The sequence below is a fragment of the Dreissena polymorpha genome, chromosome 3, assembly GCF_020536995.1.
Source record: "Dreissena polymorpha isolate Duluth1 chromosome 3, UMN_Dpol_1.0, whole genome shotgun sequence".
In the NCBI taxonomy this organism is placed as follows: Eukaryota; Metazoa; Mollusca; class Bivalvia; order Myida; family Dreissenidae; genus Dreissena; species Dreissena polymorpha.
In genome coordinates this window covers 73,968,826-73,992,909 of record NC_068357.1, presented here as the reverse complement: position 1 = coordinate 73,992,909, position 24,084 = coordinate 73,968,826, and the positions used below count along the sequence as shown (strand labels likewise).

The window sequence follows — 24,084 nt, the reverse complement described above, 5'->3', positions numbered from 1 at the left end:
GAAAAAAAAAACGTACAAAAACTCGTCTTGAGCATCTCAAATCGCAACAATTTGTGCTGAAAGAGCTCATAAACACGTTTTAATAGTTGTTTACTTCTTTTTCTACATAGCTTGTAACAATATTCCAGTATTTTGACCGATTGTAATTATTACGGGTTATCGTTTTACGCCTGAACGCCCGTTATAAATCAAAGGTCCGAACGCGAAAGCCACATGGCTTATCAGGCGTTATAATAAAAATTATTTTCAAGCATTTCTACGTGAAAGATCGGTCTGAAAATTGGCATGCACATAGAAAATAGGTTTATAAGTATCGAGAAGTGCTTATTTTCCGCGATGTTAACAGTAAACGTTGTCTTATACGCAAAACCAGGCCTAGTCACAAAGGAGCTGTATTTACAGAAAATCATCTTTTTTTTAGTGGGATATGACGCGTTTTGGCAAATTTCACGGAATAAATGCGTTTGTTTCACGAATTTAAGAAGCATCGTGAGTTTTTTAGAAAAAAATACGTTTTCAGAGGATAATAAGAAAAAAAAACGTACAAAAACTCGTCTTGAGCATCTCGAATCGCAACAATTTGTGCTGAAAGGGCTCATAAACACGTTTTAATAGTTGTTTACTTCTTTTTCTACATAGCTTGTAACAATATTCCAGTATTTTGACCGATTGTAATTATCTAGGGTAATCGTTTTACGCCTGAACGCCCGTTATAAATCAAAGGTCCGAACGCGAAAGCCACATGGCTTATCAGGCGTTAAAATAAAATGCATTTTCAAGCATTTCTACGTGAAAGATCGGTCTGAAAATTGGCATGCACATAGAAAATAGGTTTATAAGTATCGAGAAGTGCTTATTTTCCGCGATGTTTAAACGCAAAACCAGGCCTAGTCACAAAGGAGCTGTATTTACAGAAAATCATCATTTTTTTAGTGGGATATGACGCGTTTTGGCAAATTTCACGGAATAAATGCGTTTGTTTCACGAATTTAAGGAGCATCGTGAGTTTTTTAGAAAAAAATACGTTTTCAGAGGAAAATAAGAAAAAAAAACGTACAAAAACTCGTCTTGAGCATCTCAAATCGCAACAATTTGTGCTGAAAGAGCTCATAAACACGTTTTAATAGTTGTTTACCTTCTTTTTCTACATAGCTTGTAACAATATTCCAGTATTTTGACCGATTGTAATTATTTAGGGTAATCGTTTTTACGCCTGAACGCCCGTTATAAATCAAAGGTCCGAGCGCGAAAGCCACATGGCTTATCAGGCGTTATAATAAACTGCATTTTCAAGCATTTCTACGTGAAAGATCGGTCTGAAAATTGGCATGCACATAGAAAATAGGTTTATAAGTATCGAGAAGTGCTTATTTTCCGCGATGTTAACAGTAAACGTTGTCTTATACGCAAAACCAGGCCTAGTCACAAAGGAGCTGTATTTACAGAAAATCATCATTTTTTTAGTGGGATATGACGCGTTTTGGCAAATTTCACGGAATAAATGCGTTTGTTTCACGAATTTAAGGAGCATCGTGAGTTTTTTAGAAAAAAATACGTTTTCAGAGGAAAATAAGAAAAAAAAACGTACAAAAACTCGTCTTGAGCATCTCAAATCGCAACAATTTGTGCTGAAAGAGCTCATAAACACGTTTTAATAGTTGTTTACTTCTTTTTCTACATAGCTTGTAACAATATTCCAGTATTTTGACCGATTGTAATTATTTAGGGTAATCGTTTTACGCCTGAACGCCCGTTATAAATCAAAGGTCCGAACGCGAAAGCCACATGGCTTATCAGGCGTTATAATAAAATGCATTTTCAAGCATTTCTACGTGAAAGATCGGTCTGAAAATTGGCATGCACATAGAAAATAGGTTTATAAGTATTGAGAAGTGCTTATTTTCCGCGATGTTAACAGTAAACGTTGTCTTATACGCAAAACCAGGCCTAGTCACAAAGGAGCTGTATTTACAGAAAATCATCATTTTTTTAGTGGGATATGACGCGTTTTGGCAAATTTCACGGAATAAATGCGTTTGTTTCACGAATTTAAGGAGCATCGTGAGTTTTTTAGAAAAAAATACGTTTTCAGAGGAAAATAAGAAAAAAAAACGTACAAAAACTCGTCTTGAGCATCTCAAATCGCAACAATTTGTGCTGATAGAGCTCATAAACACGTTTTAATAGTTGTTTATTCTTTTTCTACATAGCTTGTAACAATATTCCAGTATTTTGACCGATTGTAATTATTTAGGGCAATCGTTTTACGCCTGAACGCCCGTTATAAATCAAAGGTCCGAACGCGAAAGCCACATGGCTTATCAGGCGTTATAATAAAATGCATTTTCAAGCATTTCTACGTGAAAGATCGGTCTGAAAATTGGCATGCACATAGAAAATAGGTTTATAAGTATCGAGAAGTGCTTATTTTCCGCGATGTTAACAGTAAACGTTGTCTTATACGCAAAACCAGGCCTAGTCACAAAGGAGCTGTATTTACAGAAAATCATCATTTTTTTAGTGGGATATGACGCGTTTTGGCAAATTTCACGGAATAAATGCGTTTGTTTCACGAATTTAAGGGGCATCGTGAGTTTTTTAGAAAAAAATACGTTTTCAGAGGAAAATAAGAAAAAAAAGCGTACAAAAACTCGTCTTGAGCATCTCAAATCGCAACAATTTGTGCTGAAAGAGCTCATAAACACGTTTTAATAGTTGTTTACTTCTTTTTCTACATAGCTTGTAACAATATTCCAGTATTTTGACCGATTGTAATTATTACGGGTAATCGTTTTACGCCTGAACGCCCGTTACAAATCAAAGGTCCGAACGCGAAAGCCACATGGCTTATCAGGCGTTATAATAAAATGCATTTTCAAGCATTTCTACGTGAAAGATCGGTCTGTTAATTGGCATGCACATAGAAAATAGGTTTATAAGTATCGAGAAGTGCTTATTTTCCGCGATGTTAACAGTAAACGTTGTCTTATACGCAAAACCAGGCCTAGTCACAAAGGAGCTGTATTTACAGAAAATCATCATTTTTTTAGTGGGATATGACGCGTTTTGGCAAATTTCACGGAATAAATGCGTTTGTTTCACGAATTGAAGGAGCATCGTGAGTTTTTTAGAAAAAAATACGTTTCAGAGGAAAATAAGAAAAAAAACGTACAAAAACTCGTCTTGAGCATCTCAAATCGCAACAATTTGTGCTGAAAGAGCTCATAAACACGTTTTAATAGTTGTTTACTTCTTTTTCTTCATAGCTTGTAACAATATTCCAGTATTTTGACCGATTGTAATTATTTAGGATAATCGTTTTACGCCTGAACGCCCGTTATAAATCAAAGGTCCGAACGCGAAAGCCACATGGCTTATCAGGCGTTATAATTAAATGCATTTTCAAGCATTTCTACGTGAAAGATCGGTCTGAAAATTGGCATGCACATAGAAAATAGGTTTATAAGTATCGACAAGTGCTTATATTCCGCGATGTTAACAGTAAACGTTGTCTTATACGCAAAACCAGGCCTAGTCACAAAGGAGCTGTATTTACAGAAAATCATCATTTTTTTTAGTGGGATATGACGCGTTTTGGCAAATTTCACGGAATAAATGCGTTTGTTTCACGAATTTAATGAGCATCGTGAGTTTTTAAGAAAAAAATACGTTTTCAGAGGAAAATAAGAAAAAAAACGTACACAAACTCGTCTTGAGCATCTCAAATCGCAACAATTTGTGCTGAAAGAGCTCATAAACACGTTTTAATAGTTGTTTACTTCTTTTTCTACATTGCTTGTATCAATATTCCAGTATTTTGACCGATTGTAATTATTTAGGGTAATCGTTTTACGCCTGAACGCCCGTTATAAATCAAAGGTTCGAACGCGAAAGCCACATGGCTTATCAGGCGTTATAATAAAATGCATTTTCAAGCATTTCTTCGTGAAAGATCGGTCTGAAAATTGGCATGCACATAGAAAATAGGTTTATAAGTATCGAGAAGTGCTTATTTTCCGCGATGTTAACAGTAAACGTTGTCTTATACGCAAAACCAGGCCTAGTCACAAAGGAGCTGCATTTACAGAAAATCATCATTTTTTTGTGGGATATGACGCGTTTTGGCAAATTTCACGGAATAAATGCGTTTGTTTCACGAATTTAAGGGGCATCGTGAGTTTTTTTAGAAAAGAAAACGTTTTCAGAGGAAAATAAGAAAAAAAACGTACAAAAACTCGTCTTGAGCATCTCAAATCGCAACAATTTGTGCTGAAAGAGCTCATAAACACGTTTTAATAGTTGTTTACTTCTTTTTCTACATAGCTTGTAACAATATTCCAGTATTTTGACCGATTGTAATTATTACGGGTAATCGTTTTACGCCTGAACGCCCGTTATAAATCAAAGGTCCGAACGCGAAAGCCACATGGCTTATCAGGCGTTATAATAAAATGCATTTTCAAGCATTTCTACGTGAAAGATCGGTCTGAAAATTGGCATGCACATAGAAAATAGGGTTATAAGTATCGAGAAGTGCTTATTTTCCGCGATGTTAACAGTAAACGTTGTCTTATACGCAAAACCAGGCCTAGTCACAAAGGAGCTGTATTTACAGAAAATCATCATTTTTTTAGTGGGATATGACGCGTTTTGGCAAATTTCACGGAATAAATGCGTTTGTTTCACGAATTTAAGGAGCATCGTGAGTTTTTTAGAAAAAAAATACGTTTTCAGAGGAAAATAAGAAAAAAAAACGTACAAAAACTCGTCTTGAGCATCTCAAATCGCATCAATTTGTGCTGAAAGAGCTCATAAACACGTTTTAATAGTTGTTTATTCTTTTTCTACATAGCTTGTAACAATATTCCAGTATTTTGACCGATTGTAATTATTTAGAGTAATCGTTTTACGCCTGAACGCCCGTTATAAATCAAAGGTCCGAACGCGAAAGCCACATGGCTTATCAGGCGTTATAATAAAATGCATTTTCAAGCATTTCTACGTGAAAGATCGGTCTGAAAATTGGCATGCACATAGAAAATAGGTTTATAAGTATCGAGAAGTGCTTATTTTCCGCGATGTTAACAGTAAACGTTGTCTTATACGCAAAACCAGGCCTAGTCACAAAGGAGCTGTATTTACAGAAAATCATCATTTTTTTAGTGGGATATGAAGCGTTTTGGCAAATTTCACGGAATAAATGCGTTTGTTTCACGAATTTAAGTAGCATCGTGAGTTTTTTTAGAAAAAAATACGTTTTCAGAGGAAAATAAGAAAAAAAAAACGTACAAAAACTCGTCTTGAGCATCTCAAATCGCAACAATTTGTGCTGAAAGAGCTCATAAACACGTTTTAATAGTTGTTTACTTCTTTTTCTACATAGCTTGTAACAATATTCCAGTATTTTGACCGATTGTAATTATTTAGGGTAATCGTTTTACGCCTGAACGCCCGTTATAAATCAAAGGTCCGAACGCGACAGCCACATGGCTTATTAGGCGTTATAATAAAATGCATTTTAAAGCATTTCTACGTGAAAGATCGGTCTGAAAATTGGCATGCACATAGAAAATAGGTGTATAAGTATCGAGAAGTGCTTATTTTCCGCGATGTTAACAGTAAACGTTGTCTTATAGGTTACAATACACTAAATGCTCGCTTCATGTAGGGCTGTACTCTCTAAAAAAATATCATAGTTGACAGGAAGGCATGTTTTACACTTTTTACCATTATTCGGGTGTTATCTTGCGGAGATAATGGTAGGGCATGAATAGGTGTTCACTACTGAATCCCTGAAATATGATACACTTGAAGACTATAGTAAACCATTGCACTAGAAAAGGTTACATTCCACTAAGAAACGGCCGAAAAAAAAGTTGCAAAAACAGTCGATTTTGATTTGTGTCAAGTTCTTTCTTGCATTGTACATGACATATCTTTTTTATTGCATAAATCGATTCCGCTTAGAATGGCCTTTAAGAAAAGATATGGTTATGGGGGTCTCTATGTGCAAAATGTTGCATTTATTTTCGCTCAAAGTTGTCCCTTTTACAATGAATTATATAGGAAAACTATTTAGTGTATTATGACCTAAACGCAAAACCAGGCCTAGTCACAAAGGAGCTGTATTTACAGAAAATCATCATTTTTTTAGTGGGGTATGACGCGTTTTGGCAAATTTCACGGAATAAATGCGTTTGTTTCACGAATTTAAGGAGCATCGTGAGTTTTTTAGAAAAAAATACGTTTTCAGAGGAAAATAAGAAAACAAACCGTACAAAAACTCCTTTTTAGCATCTCAAATCGCAACAATTTGTGCTGAAAGAGCTCATAAACACGTTTTAATGGTTGTTTACTTCTTTTTCTACATTGCTTGTAACAATATTCCAGTATTTTGACCGATTGTAATTATTTAGGGTAATCGTTTTACGCCTGAACGCCCGTTATAAATTAAAGGTCCGAACGCGAAAGCCACATGGCTTATCAGGCGTTATAATAAAATGCATTTTCAAGCATTTCTACGTGAAAGATCGGTCTGAAAATTGGCATGCACATAGAAAATAGGTTTATAAGTATCGAGAAGTGCTTATTTTCCGAGATGTTAACAGTAAACGTTGTCTTATAGGTTACAATACACTAAATGATCGCTTCATGTAGGGCTGTACTCTCTAAAAAAATATCATAGTTGACAGGAAGGCATGTTTTACACTTTTTACCATTATTCGGGTGTTATCTTGCGGAGATAATGGTAGGGCATGAATAGGTGTTCACTACTGAATCCATGAAATATGATACACTTGAAGACTATAGTAAACCATTGCACTAGAAAAGGTAACATTCCACTAAGAAACGGCCGAAAAAAAGTTGCAAAAACAGTCGATTTTGATTTGTGTCAAGTTCTTTCTTGCATTGTACATGACATATCTTTTTTATTGCATAAATCGATTCCGCTTAGAATGGCCTTTAAGAAAAGGTATGGTTATGGGGGTCTCTATGTGCAAAATGTTGCATTTATTTTCGCTCAAAGTTGTCGCTTTTACATTGAATTATATAGGAAAACTGTTTAGTGTATAATGACCAAGAGATTGACTTAGTGTCTGTCGGCGACCCCATGACAGGTTGTGAAACACTCAATTTGTTATTTATGAACACATACAACATGAAGCGTGAAGTCGAAAGACAAATAGGGGCTAAGATTACGACTATTACGTGCACTATTAACACATATTTTCAAATGAAATAGTTCGCTTTTACACGTCGAAGACAATTTTTTATCACTTTTTGTTAATTTGTTTTTAGCAATCTTATTTAGATCAAATAGATATAAATATATTAGAATAGTTGTTTTACTGCGTTCTATATAATTTTAACAAAAACCCACGGCAATTCATGTTTAGCATGACTTTCACTTTATTACATATTATATAGGTACTGTAATATTGACAATATACCTTGTCCACCAGTAATAACGGTCCGATCTCTTATTGTAGACGGCCCATTCCTTATCTTCCATGAATTATCTAATTTGTATTGGCATTGATCGCCACCATTAAAAGTGCAGTCACCAACGCATGTACGATGTATAACGTCCGTTTTATCTGCACATATTGTGAGAAACCGAACATTTAAGGCAGATGTTAACTGCAATAGTAAGTCAAACGCAATTACGAAAATAGTTGGCTATAACGACTTGTAATTTATAATATATGCACCAATTTGTAAGTGTTTTAACTGTGAAAAGAACACGATTGCAGGTTAGAAACAATACTTTCACGAACTGATCCAAATGCTTTGTTTTTAGTTACAATATATAGAACTATGAACAAGTTTTGTGAACTTACTTGCTGGAACACACATCTGACATGTGTCACTCCACTTCCCAGAAGCTTTGCATATGGAGATAGCGGAACCTTTAATTCGATAACCGCTATAACAGATGATGCGAGCCAGGGAACCGTAGGTTGTACCATTATGAGAAACGTTTCCATGAACTGGCGCGGTAAGTAATTTACAATCTGGAATAAATAATTTGACAACTCATATAAGTGAAAATAGAATTCAAATTAAATCAAACATTTTTAGTACTTAACTTGGAAGATAGCGTTATCTATACAAATTGTGAACAAAAATGCTCATACTAATGACATTTGTGTTAAAATTTCTTAAATTATTTTAGGGTATTTCCAAATTATTAAATTATTGCAGAACAACACAACAAAATAACTCTTCTTCGAGTAATTTTATGCACTCATATCAGTTTCTCTTATAATACGCAGTAGTTGCGCATATGTATTGTAAAAAATAACAAAAATCACGATTATGTTATGTTCCCAACGTGTTTTATCTCTAAAATTAATATATTACCGAAATATATTGTTTTAACCACCTTTCTGAAACTGACTTTCCTTTGAGTACATTTTGGGACCTGACTTAAAAATGAAAAACAACTATTTCCTATTTAAAGGGTTGACACGATATGTCAAACCATCTTATAGAGTTTATATGTGTAATTCAATTTTATAGTTTTATGGCGTGTCATATTGTGCAATATATGTGATTTCGTTATCACGTTACTTGTTGTAGAATTATGTACGGAAAACCTGCAGACAAACTGATTCAATTCTCCTATTTAATTGTTAAAATGTCGCTCACTTTCCGGTCATATCTGCAAGAAAGTGATTAGCGTTTATAATCGACATAAATAGCGAATATTAATACGAAATAAACGCTAATCACTTCCTTGCTTAAATGACTGCAAAGTGAGCGGCATTTGGACAATCAATACAAGAAACAAGAAGCATATAAAACTGCGAAAAATACTTGTCTCGGCATGGACGTCGCCATCTTGTTTGTCATGTGATTATCCCTTCTGTATACCAGTGCTACAATTATTTTATAAACATTCATACCTACAGGTCGACAGACTGGTGCTGTATTATTCCATTGCCACTGACTACATGTCAATCTAGAATCTCCGACCAGTTGAAAGCCATTTGCACAGTTAAATTCAGCAGTGTTATTGCTGTACGTGATGAAACCGTTATCTATACTCAACGCATCGCATGCTATGAAACAAAATAATCGAATTATCAAATGTTAACAGGCAGCACCAGATCATCAAAGTATTCGATCTGTAAAATATGCGTGTTAAAAAAGCATCCTAAAATGTCAGATTAAATAGCCTTAATCAACCATAATCTTTAGACTTGTTGAAGGGTTGTGAACGGGAAACAAGGAAATTAAGAAAGCCTATTAAAATACGCGAAACATAAAATTGTGTATCGTTGTGGCAAGGTGTTGTTGATAGATGCTGTAGAATACGAAGAAACAGAATGAGAATTATCATAATTAGTGGTATTATAATAATAGTAGTAGTAGTAGTAGTAGTAGTAGTAGTAGTAGTAGTAGTAGTAGTAGTAGTAGTAGTAGTAGTAGTAGTAGTAGTAGTAGTAGTAGTAGTAGTAGTAGTAGTAGTAGTAGAAGTAGTAGAAGTAGTAGTAGTAATAATAGTAGTAGTAGTAGTAGTAGTAGTAGTAGTAGTAGTAGTAGTAGTAGTAGTAGTAGTAGTAGTAGTAGTAGAAGTAGTAGTAGTGGTGGGTGGTGTGGTGGTGGTGGTGGTGGTGGTGGTAGTGGTGGTGGTGGTGGTGGTAGTAGTAGTAGTAGTAGTAGTAATAGTAGTAGTAGTAGTAGTAGTAGTAGTAGTAGTAGTAGTAGTAGTAGTAGTAGTAGTAGTAGTAGTAGTAGTAGTAGTAGTAGTAGTACCTCGGCAAACTTCCACATGATCTAATCCGATAATTGATGCTCTGTCGTCGTATGCTTTAAATACAATCTAAAAAGCAAATCGGTTAAGATTAAACATTACACCAAACCAATCACTTCTTTTGTGAATTATTATATGGCCATTTCCCAAATGTTTTATACATAACTTATATACATTAATATATGTATCAATCTATGTGTTTCAGCATAGTAGATGTAAATTTTGTTAAACAGTTTTTCACACATTCACTCCACAAACAGAAGTCAATATATTGTATGGGATACGAACACTGTTCCCTGCTTATATATCTATATTGTTTAATAAGAACCTAATTACCGTGAAGTTCTCAGAATTCCTAAAAGTGACATTCTCTTGTATCCAGTTCATCTGACCGGTATATGTTTGATTCCAACGGGTATAGGAAGTTTGACTTGACAAAACTTGAGTATTTAATTCAAGTAAACCCTCTTGTCCATTCATGGCGTAAGAAAACAATATCTGGTATTGACCCGAAGGAAGATTCGGAGATGTTATTGCGACAGTTGCATTGGTTCTGTTCACCGATTGGAATAACATATAGAATTCATCATCTGAAAATAACAACATTCAATGAAATAGTGCGCAGTTCCCGAAATTTTAATAATTTGAGTGTAAAATCTACGTGAACTACACACACCATGATATTTACTAAAAAGGTTTATGACGATGTTTGTCCATTTAACGTTCAACCCATAAATTTTTATAATATAATAATTATATTTGTTATATAAACCAATTATCATACAATTATTATGCAGTATGATTTCTTGATCGGATTTGAAAAAGTCTGAGAAAGAGATATTACGAGGATATCACACAGCTTAATGTTTATATTGGGATCGTGATGTATGACTGAATGTTTATACTAGCAAGCAAAAAGAAGCGACACATTTTAGAGATCGTTATAACTTATCAACCTTGGCCAGTTTTCAAAACAACTTCCGGTGGCGATGATTGGTTATTGACCGATTGTCCTTCTGTCGGTTGCCAATCGGGCACAGCAATGTATCTGCACATGGTTTTGTTCCGGAAAGTACAACTAGCTTCTGGTACAGGAAGGTACACTGTGTCTGGCTCAGGAATACAGCAAAGGCATCCTTCGCAATAAAATGCATACTTTAAGGGCACACGTATATTTCCATATTAAAGTAAATACACTGTATTACATTATATAGTATTGAAATTGTTAAAATAGAAAAAGAAACAGTATTTCCAAGACTATCGCAAGTATTTTAAAGAATACGATATACAGAATAATACATCTATAAACGTCTGTGGGCTTTAAGACTGTGGGTTAAGTGTACAGTATTATTTAAGGTAATTTTGGATCGTAAACATAAGTTATACTTGTGTGTACATATAATGCAGATTAAAAGACACACGACATAAGTATGCCTTTTATTTTCTTAATAAAGTAGTGTTCAATAAAGTGTTTTGATTAAGCTATTACTTAGAACAATGAAATACTATATTTCGTAAGTACACTATGTGACACAAAAGTATATCTTTTTCTGTACACATAGTGCTCATCGAGTTCAGTAGTTGCTTTCCCTATCAAGCAAACATTAGATTAAATCTGGAAAAAAAAACGTTATATATTTGTCGCAGTGTACTCTGTGGATCAGGATGTATGTCATAAAATCAGTGTCTCAGCCATAATTTTGCCTTAAAATTACGATTTTTTAAATACGTTGTATCAAATACATGTAGTAACCATTATAATACGACGTGTTGCATATACCAAAACTGTGACTATCTTCAAGGTAAAGGTCATACTTACACGTGAAAGGTCACATTTGCAATAAAACAGCTCTTTTTTAACTCATGCCTTACCTACAGATTTGCTAGATATTAATGGATTTCTAAATAACCTGGCACAAACAAATGAAAACCATCATAAGACGAAGTGTCATATGAAACATCTGTTTCCCTCAAAGGTCACGTCATACTAAAAAGTCAAAGGTGAACATTAATTTTGCAATAAAGCATTTTGTCTGGAATGTAATATTGTCACTTATCATGCAACTTTAAAGTAGTAACTTAAGGCAAATGACCACCAAAAAGAGACGGTGTATCGCGTGCATGAAGGTAGTATTCACCACGAGGAGACACGTGCCGCAATACCTGTCCTCCTACCGAAAAGGTCGGGGTAACACTTATAGGTCAGAGATATATGTTGGACATTATTAAGCTCGTTGGTTGGCTGTATAAAGAGATGTTGGTACACAAGAAATCATAAAGACCCTTCGAAAAAGCGGAAGTTGCACCTGTCCGTCGGTCGGTAGACCTGTACATGATTTTGTAAAAAGAAAATGTATTAAATTATAGCTTTAAGTAAGGACTTTGACAGAGTTTTGAGACAGAAAGCACGTTCACCTCCGTATGACGAGTACTTGATCAAAGTAATGTTAGTTATGTAACCTATATGCACGTGTAGAACGGCCATTACTCACTCATTGGCTAGCCTAATTGCAACACTGAAAAGCCACAAGTAACATGTAACTTTGGGATTTTATTTCTATTCTTAAAATGATCGTTTGTGAGGAGTTTAATCATTTTTTTTAAATATTTGTCTAAAAGAAAGGGATAATCATTACGTGATCTATGTTTATTTTAAATATTAAACTTCAGCTTATTTCAACATTAAATTGTACAAATATAAAGCGAAAAAAACAACAAATATCAGTAAAAATGTACAACAATTTTGTAAAAAAAAACAACAACACATTATTAATATATATTACCTGATAATAAGTAAATCACATTTAACAGCAACAACGCGGATTCAAACATTTCCGATTAATTCACTTCAACACTTAAACTCGTTTTAACTTAATGAATGTGTCGGTGTCTTCGATGGCGTGATAACTGAACTTGTAGTTATCTCTGTTATTATAGGGACTAGCCCATTTCAACCCCATTAAGACTCAAAGGACCACTTAAAAGCTATCAATATCTGATAACTGTATGTGTTTGCGATATTATATTGATAACCTGTTAGTGATTATATTGTACAATCGTGTCTTTGAAATTACATCAAACATTTGCAAAATAACACATGAATATAACTCATGTATGGGTGCGAAAATGTTTCGTTTATCAAAAAAAATACAGTTTATGCAGATTACTACGTTGCATATATACTTGTATACGGTGCTTATTTGAAATTTGGCCGGAATGTTTAATTTCCGCTGATATGTTTTTTTTCTCTCGATTAAATAGTATATGCTCCAAGAGGACATGCATTGGTAGTATGATATAAATTGATATAATGGCATACGAGCGAGTTTTGTTCAAATGACGTTTGCGTCGAACCGCTTTTAAGGGTTCATGTTTTTATGTAGTGTCACAGAGATGTAGTGTAAAAGCAAAAAGTTCGCAAGTAGCGAAATGAAATATACCATCCGAATCCACACATTTTTGGATACACGTTATCATTGAAAACCCGATTTCTTTTAAATAAGTCATTTGAGGAAAAATGTGCCTGGCTGGTCGCATATATTCAAGGGGCATGTTCACAGCATTTCGTTTTAAATGACTGTTTTGTACTAACATCTTTTTAACAATTGTTAGAATGGTTTAAATAAAGAAAACATCTGAATCATTTTGTAAAAATATATGCGCTGACACAGTTTTGAACCCGAGACCTTTATAAGGAAACGAATGAGCACATAATATTACTTACAAAGTTCACCAAAGTAGCTCAATCGTCTGGCTGAGACGGAAAGTACGACGCAAAGATTTATTTGACGATAATCATTTAGAAGTCGTTTTTAGCAGAAAATATAATACACATAAACTGAAGTAAGTGTAATTTTTTAAACTATGTTTTATCCCCAATGCGTTGTGTTTACCATCAATCTGGCGGGCACTGTAATATTCATCGATGTTTCGATAACAACCTTCTCTAAGTAAGCAAGCCGCCATGTGTTCATGTACAATTTTACTGCTCGTGTTAATAGACAAATGTAGATAAACGTATATGTACTATTTAGTATTAAGTCGTTTGTTTAAAAACTGTGCATGTAGTTTGATTCATATATAAAATATTAGAATTGAACTTGATCAACCAGATATGTTAAGGCCTGAAGGTATTATTACGAAGTAAATACATATCATAATTATAAAAAGCAGCTACTACTATAATTTACATTTAATTACATTTCATTAAATTGTTCGCGTACAGGCTGCAAGGAGATCCCAAAACCATATACAAAGATCTTTTCTTGCGATTCAAGTGTCGTACCATTTGTTCATGGGGAATTTAATGAACAAAATGAGACAGTAGCGCCCTATATGAGCCGCGTTCTGTGGAAATCGAACTTAATGCATGTGCATAAAGTGTCATCCAGACTTATCATGGACGACACTTTACATGAAAAGCTTCATAAAGACGGAAAGTGACTAACCTCATTAGCCTGTTCAGACTGCACGTGATAATTTGGATGACACTTAATGCACATGCATTAAGCCCAGTTTTTCTAGATCCATGACAACAATAACTCATACTACAATATTCCCGAATAAGCTATCGTAATCAACGAATGTAAAGGCATTTCGTTAATGCTCAAATTAAACGAACTTTATTTATGTAAGTATCACTATTTTGTTGTTTTATTTTAAGTCGTGTATATTAAATGGTTAATCTTCAAGTAAGTGTATCATGTAGTGCATGGTGTATAAAACTTTATGTATACATAACATTTACTCGCGCGATTTACAGCCAAATAACACCAATAGTGTTTAATTAATGATAGGAATATCTTTATCTTATTTTTTGTAACGTCAGCCTTGTTCAAAGTTTATTTGATTTATTTTTAGTTATGGTATATAAATGTAATTTACAGTTTGCACTTCTAATGTATTGGTGTTCAAAATTAGTATCCAGTTAGTGTATTCACCAATGCCCACTGGTGTTAGCTTGTGAGCGTCTCGTAGTTAATTGGCAGGTCCCTCTGCGAGATTTGACAGCATATATTTATTGAACCGCCCCTGAGATCTGGCAGGGAAAAACACATTAATTTTGAGTCAAAGTACTTCAAAGTTACCCGACTGCCCAGGTGTTTGTCAACAAAATAATTTTGAGCCAAAGAGACCAGTGCACAGTGGCTGAGACTTTAATGTGCACGTGTAGACACTTTTGAAGCAATCCATGCCTGCTTTCCTGTACCCCGAAAGAAAAACGGGGCATGGCTACTACGTCCTTCTTCTTTAGACAATGCGAAGATTTATGTTGTCAGCAATCGTCGATACTTCTATGACTTTCATAACAGTAACTTTCTCGACTGCCCTGGTTCGCCTGTTTGTAACGGATCCGCCCCTCCGCTGCTCTTGTCCCTCTTTCGAACCGCCTTACGACGATAGTGTTCCGAAAAGAATGCGTATAAACGTATTATCTGGCGGGTCTTCCAAGTTGTAGGAGACAGCGGGAACGGACGTCCGACTCAAGAGATGTCGTTACTGGCTTGTATTTGCAGAGCCGCGCGCAGAAGTTCCGCCGTCTATGGCACTAAAAGCGTAGCGTAAAATGAAAAGTTCTAAAATACCGTATTTTTTTAACAATTATTAGTTTATATTGATTAAAATATCACGACTGGTATATTAAATTACTTGATTTTTTTATTTTCAGTATATTTGGTAATAAAATTTCGCGATTTTAAATCGAAAGTACATCGCGAAAATAGGTGACATAACGATATACACATTATAAATAACGCAAGTAAATTGATCATTTTATATATAAAATATATACAATTCACTACGGATGCACAATTTGCATTCCTGGGTTTACTAGGTGACGTAGACTGTTTACAGCCCTGCATTATCATTTTTATAAAGATATCTCTCTCCTACTTTTTGTACTGTACTTATACTATACAGAGTTACGTTTTCTTATCTGCTTAAAATGATAATTCAGCCAGAGGAGAAAAGGAGCTTTTATATTGTATTGCAATTCATCTCAAGAAGTAATTGTGAAATTAGAAAAGAAAAAAATATCAGTCTGTTGACATACTACACGTGACGATGATGTTCAATCTACTTGCGTTATTTATAGTTAACTGCGTTATTTATAGCTAACTGGTACGTACCTGGTACCTGTACCCAGTACAATTTTATTACCGAATATATGAAAATATGAAAACATAACAACTTTTTTCAAGTAATGTAATATACCAGTCGTGATATTTTAATCAATATAAACTAATTATTGTAAAAAAAATACGGTATTTAAGAACGTTTCTTTTTTCGTCGTTTGTGGTTGACGGTCCCTTTAAATATCGTTTAATAAATTGATAATCTTCAATCGAAATAGGAAAAATAATAACGCGTTGTAAAGCTATTCATGATTTAGCGTTAACGTTTAATAGTAAAATGCCCTTTAACATATGACCTGAGTAAACTATCCGGAGTAGCGTAAAGGTATGTAACATAACGCACACAAAACGCACATTAGGGGCATTGTTGGATTATTATGATAGTCGAAATTTGTACCAGATGTCATGCAGTCTTTGATAGGCGGCCACCAGGATCAACATATCCATGGCCTCGGGTTATAAACTGTCAATAAGCATCGGGAACGAATATTTGCTTACCTTATGTGTCAATCTTCGGTCAAATCCGTATGTATTTGTTATGTGTCCGTTGCATTCGTCATTTATGTTGCAGATTCGTGGCTTTACAAACGGCCAATCAAAATAGTACTCTACGTTGCAGACACGTGACTTTAAACGGCCAATCATAATTGAATACGTAACAATTATCAAAGCTTTTGTTGTTTATACCTATATTAAAAAACAGTCTTACCTGGGCAGTCGAACATTGAAGGTGCATTATTGCTTACTTTCGCGGGCTGGGCCCGTTGCGGGCTTCGCATGTATCTCGTATTCGACAAACATATTGAAAACGTTGTGTTGTGTTAATAAGCAGAAATAAAACGTAAAGAAATCAGAATTGGACTTTGGCAACGTTTACTGTGTCTCGACGAACTATGCGACAGGAAGAGCTTCGATAGGTCCCCGGTTCGAGCCCCAGTGAATGCACATTTTAAAATGTTTCCTTCTTATTATAATTATTCAAACTTTTCCGAATATTACAATGTTGTAAGTGAATTTATTTCGCCCCCTTGGTTCAAAAAGTCACCATGTGACATTGCAATTAGAAGCACATGGCATCTTTTTGCACCAATGGCGATTAGATGATAAAACGAAAAAAAAGATTTTTCTCTCGAAAAACGTTCTGTTAGCACTAGTTCGTAATTTACATCATATACATGATAGCAATAATTATAAACGTATGTGAAGAGACAGGTGTAATGAAATGCCTTTCAACATAAATTTATCTCGAGTAAATCATTTGTCTATCATGGCCAAATTATACATAAAGCCCCAAAATGCGTCGAAGCGTCTTTTGATAGTTATTCGCGGCACTGGTGCGTTTAACTTACTGCAACGGGCTCCCGTATCAATCGTGATACATCGGCTATCTCGGATTCCTCCGTAAGATAGGCCTCGTGGCTAACGGTCGCCATATTGCCTTGTATTACTACTTTACTACCCAAAAGGTTGTCAGTCTATTGTTATGAGGCTGTATACGATGCGCGTTGAACTAGCGCCAAACTTTTTACCGAAACTTTGATATTAAGAGCACTATTAACGTTCATTTGTGTTGCATTTTGACCTATTATCCAAGTGATTTACTTTTCCATTATTATTAAATCACCCTATCATCCAATTTTTAAGATGAAATTACGGTGTTTACAAAACCAACCAAACCGAAAGTGAAACTGGATGCATTACGTTTCGCGATGTAAACATTAAATAGTTGTTCAGTTTGAGGAAGCGAATCGATAATAGACGGTGGAATATGTATGCAATACAGACTATCATTGCCGATTGTAGTACTGGCTAAAAATACCTTTTATGATAGGTCATGTTTAGAACGTTAATCAAAATAGTGACCATAAATCACTACAAATGTCTGGGTTGATCATTAATATAATTAATGCACGTTTCTCATCTAATTGCCTGTATCTAGTTGTAATTACCATGATATTGATAAGATTAAAACATTTTTTTCATAAATTAACATTACATGTTTTATTTTTATCATTTAGGTAATATATAATTGTATCATTATCATCATTAAATATTCTGAAAATAATCTAAATTATCATGATTACTTAAAAGTAGAATTTTTAAATTTTACTTATTATTTTTAATGAATTTCCACATTTGCTTGATTCAAAATAAAAAGTATTAATAAGGGTTTCAGTTGTTAGTTTTGACACATTTTTAGTTCGATTAAATTTAAAGTACTAACTACGTACATGTATGTAAAATGCTCTTGAGTTCGTTTCCTGGGCCTAGAACCAGTACTTCGGTGTCTCTGGGAGATTTCTTAAGAATGCTCCCACACTGGGGATCAAACCAGTGACCTCCAGATCATTAGGTGGACACCACATCCATTACACATCAGCGACCTTTAATTAGTAAATTACTTTAGTATTGCAGCATTATATAATATAATGTTGCTTCATATTTTTGGAAAATGATTAATGTGCAGTACTAAATAAATCTAAATGCATACAGTTTTAATTGTGCATATTGTGTGATTATTAGTTACAAATTCACTTTTTACAGGTATACTGGATTATGAAAGACTGATAAAAATAAAATTGACAACTCATCTCCCCAACGATACTTTGAGTGGCTCATTCTAAGAACAAACCCATAGTCAGTGAGAAAACTACAGTGTAAAAAGACCACTTGATTGTGACAATTATGGCTGACCAAGCAAATGGTATCATTTAAAATAAAGAAAACTTCCAGTTCAATATACATTTTATACCAATTATGACATTGACCAACACAGAAAATAATTATAAGGTTGATTTTCCCAAAATTGACTGTTACAATTGGATACTGTTTTAAGCTTCACTCTACTTTGTCTGAAAATAAAAGTCCTAAATGATGTAATAGAAACATACATTTTTAATTTTTAGTTTTACAAGTATATATATATATATATATATATATACATATTATTATAATATCTTTTTATCGATGGTCAATCACTTTAAGTTTAACTAATATATATATATATATATATATATATATATATATATATATATATATATATATATATATATATATATATATATATATATATATACACATAACACATTATATACATGTGTATGCTTTGATTTTTTTCTGTTGAAGCCAAATTAATATCCCATTAGATAGATAGATAGATAATATCACAGCAGTATTCCTAGTTTGTCTGCAAGTACTGCAGCAATCATGGATTATTATTTTACTGAGTCAGCCTTAATCTTTATATTATAATTGTTAAAACAGATTAAGATGTGCATAATACAATTGAGGATGCATTAAGATTTTAAAATGGTACATGTATAAATTAATAAAGAATCAATAACAATCAGAAACTGTGCATTTTTTTCAGTATTGTGTCAAAGGATTTGAAGTAATTATGTGTTTTTGAAATATGATTTATGTGAATTTGAATAAATATATAAAATTTAGTGATTTTCTCAGACAAAAACTGTTAATTACATACTAAAGTATTCAGAATGTTTTATTGTAATATTCATTCAAATTTTTTAGTACAAAAAGCACTTTTCACTGGCATTTGTATTTATAGTAATTGCATATTTTATAATTCTGACAGCATTTATAAACTGTGTTCATGCAAGCATGAACACGGTTTCATTTTTTGAGTATTTAAACAAGAGGGCCATGATGGCCCTGTATCGCTCCACTGCTGAAAAAAAGGCTGAAACAAATTTCTCTGCATGTGCAAATACTTAAAAATAGGCCTTATTTAAGCACATGTACACTTTTGTGACCTTCTGGGCTGGGTCAAATTTAACCCCAGGGGCATAATTCGAGCAAACTTTGTAGAGGACTACTATATCTCACTACATACAAAATGTTGTAGCCCTAGGTCCTAGAGTTAAGGACAAGAATATTTTAAAGTTTTCACAAAATAAGCAAGATATAAGCGTATATAATGTTCAATTTTGTGACCCGCGGGTCAGAATCAAATTTTACCCAAAGGGTATAATTTGAACAAACTTGGTAGAGGACTATAAGATGTTACTGCATACCAAATTTGATAGCCATAGTCCGAATGGTTTTCGACATGAAGATTTTTTAAAGATTTCACAAAATAGGCGCTTTATAAGCGTTTATTCAATTTTGTGACTCCCCGGAGACAGGGGCAGGGTCAAAGTTGACCCCAGAGGCATTATTTGAACAAATTTGGTAGAGGTTTATTAGATGTCACTACATACCAAATTTGGAAGCCCTAGGCCCAATGGTTATGGACAACAAGATTTTTAAAGTTTTCACAAAATAGGCCCCATATAAGCGTATGTTCAGTTTTGTGACCCCGGGCAGGGTCAAATTTGACCCAAGGGGCATAATTTGAACAAACTTGGTAGAGAACTATTACATGTCACTACCGTTATGTAGCCCTATGCCTTATGGTTAAGGACAAGAAGAGTTTTAAAATTTTCACAAAATAGGCACTATATAAGCATATAATTGATTTTGTGGCCCCCGGGGAAGTGTCAAATTTGACCCCTGGGGCATAATTTGAACAAACAAAATAGAGGACTATACAATGTCACTACATAACAAATTGTGTAGCCCTAGGCCTAATGGTTATGGACAAGAATTTTTTTAAAGTTTTCACAAAATAGGCATTATATAAGCATATGTTCAATTTTGTGACCCCCGGGGCAGGGTCAAATTTGACCCTAGGGATTAAATTTGAACAAATTTGGTAGAGGACTATTAGATGTCACTATATACCAAATTTGATAGCCCTAGGCCGGACAAGGAGATTTTTGAAGTTTTCACAAAATAGGCCTTATATAAGCATATGTTCAATTTTGTGACCCTCGGGGCAGGGTCAAACTTGACCCAAGGAGCATAATTTGAAAAAACTTGGTAGAGGACTATAAGATGCCACTACATACCAAATTTGGTAGCCCTAGGCCCAATGGTTTTGGACCAGAAGATTTGTAAAGTTTTCACAAAATATACCCTATTTAAGCATATGTTCAATTTTGTGACCCCCGGGGCAGGGTTAAATTTGACCCCAGGGGCATAATTTGAACAAATTTGGTAGATGAATATTAGATGTCTCTACAAACCAAATTTAATAGCCCTAGGCCCAATGATTATGGACGCGAGATTTTGAAAGTTTTCACAAAATAGGCCTTATATAAGCAAATTTTCAATTTTGTGAACCCCGGGGCAGAGTCAAATTTTACCCCAGGGGCATAATTTGAACAAATTTGAAAGAAGTTCACCCCAGTAACATTCCTAAGAAATTTCATCAGAATTGGACCAGTAGTTTAGGAGAAGATGTTTAAAGGAAAAGTTAATGCACGGACGCACGATGGACACAGGACCTTTGGCCAGTGGCAGGGTTGCAGGCTTTTTCCGCCCTATGCCACGGGTCCGAAATTCGGCCCCATTCCCAATGCAAATCTGGTTGTTTTTTTCCCAATTGATTTTTTTTTCCAAATTCAAATAAAAAAAATTTTTTTTTTTTTTTTTTTTTAACCTTAAAATATATAAGTTTACCTGATCCGGTGTAGAAAATAGAAAGCATTGCATAATTAAATTATCTGCTGCCTTGAATTTGTTTTAAAAAATGTAAAATATGTTAATGATTATATAAGACTTTCCTTACTAGAGTTGCGACACCTTAAGGGTTTCGCGTGATGGAATGAGTGGAGATATCAAATCAAATAAAAAAAAATTGGTACGAAAAAATATGTGGGTACGAAAAAAAACAAATTTGGGCATGAAAACAAATTTGAGTACGAAAAAAAAGGGTACGAACAAAATAAGGGTACGAAAAACTATTTGGGTACGAAAAAAAAGGGTACCAATTAAAAAATTAGGTACGAAAAAATTCGGGTACGAAAAAAAAATGACTACGAACAAATGGGTACGAAAAAAAATTGGGTACGAACAACTTTGTGTACGAAAAAAAAATGGGTATGAAAAAAATGTGGGTAGGAAAAAAAACAATTTGGTTACGAAAACAAATTAGAATACGAAAAATATAGGGAACGAAAAAAATTAGGGTACGAAAAAACTATTTGGGTACGAAAACGAAAAAAATGGGTACGAATAAAAGTTTTGGTACGAAACAAATTTGGGTATGAAAAAAATGGGTACGAAACAAAATTTGGGTACGAAAAAATTTGGGTACAAAAAACATTTGGGTACGAAAACCATTTGGGTACGAACAAAATGGGTAGGAAAAAAAAATTGGGTAATACAAAAAATTGGGAACGGACACATTTGGAACGAAAAAATGGGTACGAAAAAAATTTGGGTACGAAAAAAATGGGTACGAAAAAAAATTTGGGTACGAACAAATTTGGGTACGAAAAACATTTGGGTATGAAAAAAATGGGTGCGAAAAAAAATTGGGTACAAAAAAAATTTGGGTACAAAAAAAAATTGGGTACGAAAAAAAATGGGTACGAAAAACATTTGGGTTCGAAAAAAAAGGGGACGAAAAAAAGAATTGGGTACGAACAAATTAGGGTACAAAAAACATTTGGGTACGAACAAAATGGGTACGAAAAAAAAAAATTGGGTACGAAAAAAAATTAAGGACGAAACAATGGGTACAAAAAAAATAGGTACGAAAAAAATATGGTTACGAAATATTATGGGTACGAATTTGTTTATATTAAAAATCAATTTTGAATTGTCTAGCGGGTGAATCGTCTTGTGGGGGTGAATTGTCTTGGGGTTGCTATTAACACTACATGTACTTCCGGCTTATCCATGTGTTTAAAGCGATTGCGCAAATAAAAAACACCACTTTTTCGTCATTTTATCAAAAACTGGATTTTTCCCAGATATGACGAAAAACGCCATATACATGAGAAATTTCAGCACAAGTGTCGGGCCAGTTTCAACACTCTCAAATCGCTGCTATACGCTGGAGCTTATCGAATTTTAGTCGCCATTATCATTTGTTCAATTGAACGTCATCAAATGATGACGTCAATATAGCACTAATTCCATAAAAACCAGGAGTCAATGACCCTGCACTGAAATTTTGAGGAGTCAAATTGAAAAATTCTGGGGTCAACTTTGAAGTGCGTTAATTGTGTTTTTGTCTGTATTATTCAATTTTTTTAGATAAAAACATGCTCCAAGAGTTACACAATATCTAAATAGAGAATAATAGGTTAGTGTTGATTATAGATCAGGTTTATCATGCGAGGCTTAGAAAACAAAAAGCACGAGCATTGGCGAGTGCTTTTTCGTTTTCGTGCCGAGTATGATAAACCTGATCTATAATCAACACTGACCTATTATTCTATTTATCCCACTTTTTATTCAGTAAACTTTTTTTATTTAAACAAAATAAGTTTTCACGAGTGTTTGTCGTACTTTGATAATGACTGTAGTGTAACCAAGGTCAGTGTATTACTCCGCGTTCCAAAAATAACCGCTGATCAAATAATCATTTTTTTAAATCAGAATATCGTTCTGTAACAAAGTGTCGAGCGTTATTAATTACAATTTTAATCATATTGAATTGCAAATCTTTAAGTTTTATGATATCAATATGACATTAAGTTGTTATATACAAGGAACTACATTTGTTTACAACGTAGCCTAACACCACACACAATTCACTTTCGATATCAAACTATCGAGTCGATCACGAGGTGCACATTATTTGCTTCTTTGTTATAATATATGGTTATTTCGTGACGAAATAACAAAGATTACTTGGATTTAAGCTAATTATATACATTAACATTTTGAATGTTGAAAGTGGCACCAAAGAATTGTGAGGCAAAGTTGTTCGAACGCTGGTGAACCGTGAAGTGACTGGGTGGGGCGAACATCAAGATCAACTTGTTCGACGGTAGACAGTGGTTGTCTAGGCTGCATTTCGGCCATAGTTTCGGTGCGTGAAGGTGTACAAGAGGAACTGTTGGATTGTTACATTTACTGGACTGAGCAAGAATGAACACTTTTGCAGCTGTTCAACAGATATGTTGGAATAATTGGTTAAGGACTGGACATTTTTGTGCCCTGTTATTGCCATGGTTTCAGTGGGTGGATATTTGTATTTCGAAATTTTTGGACCAGGAATTTGCGAACTGAGTGGTTCGTTATTCTCTTGTGCTTGAGAAAGCCGGAGTCTTTTGCCATGGCCTTCAGCATCTGACCTAACTTGTTGACACCCAATTGTTGACGCAAGAATCA

The 24,084-nt window shown here is 34.2% G+C and overlaps 1 protein-coding gene across 11 annotated transcripts in view; it reads right to left on the bottom strand.

Moving 5' to 3' along the window:
• The window catches only part of LOC127874770 (deleted in malignant brain tumors 1 protein-like), a 327,853-nt gene that overhangs the window by 30,729 nt on the left and 273,040 nt on the right, over positions 1-24,084 (bottom strand). For 3 of the 11 annotated variants that reach the window (XM_052419369.1, XM_052419371.1, XM_052419372.1), the window contains exons 1-7: positions 12,544-12,701; positions 10,717-10,896; positions 10,097-10,350; positions 9,763-9,829; positions 8,910-9,065; positions 7,842-8,015; positions 7,452-7,598 (exon numbers count right to left, since the gene is read on the bottom strand). The exons of 7 other annotated variants lie outside the window; for them this stretch is intronic. In XM_052419369.1, coding sequence (XP_052275329.1) covers positions 7,452-7,598; positions 7,842-8,015; positions 8,910-9,065; positions 9,763-9,829; positions 10,097-10,350; positions 10,717-10,896; positions 12,544-12,592 — 1,027 coding nt within the window. In that variant the 5' untranslated portion in view covers positions 12,593-12,701. Of the gene's footprint in view, positions 1-7,451; positions 7,599-7,841; positions 8,016-8,909; positions 9,066-9,762; positions 9,830-10,096; positions 10,351-10,716; positions 10,897-12,543; positions 12,702-24,084 lie in introns of those variants that run through there. One more of the 11 variants, XM_052419370.1, reaches the window with a different exon arrangement.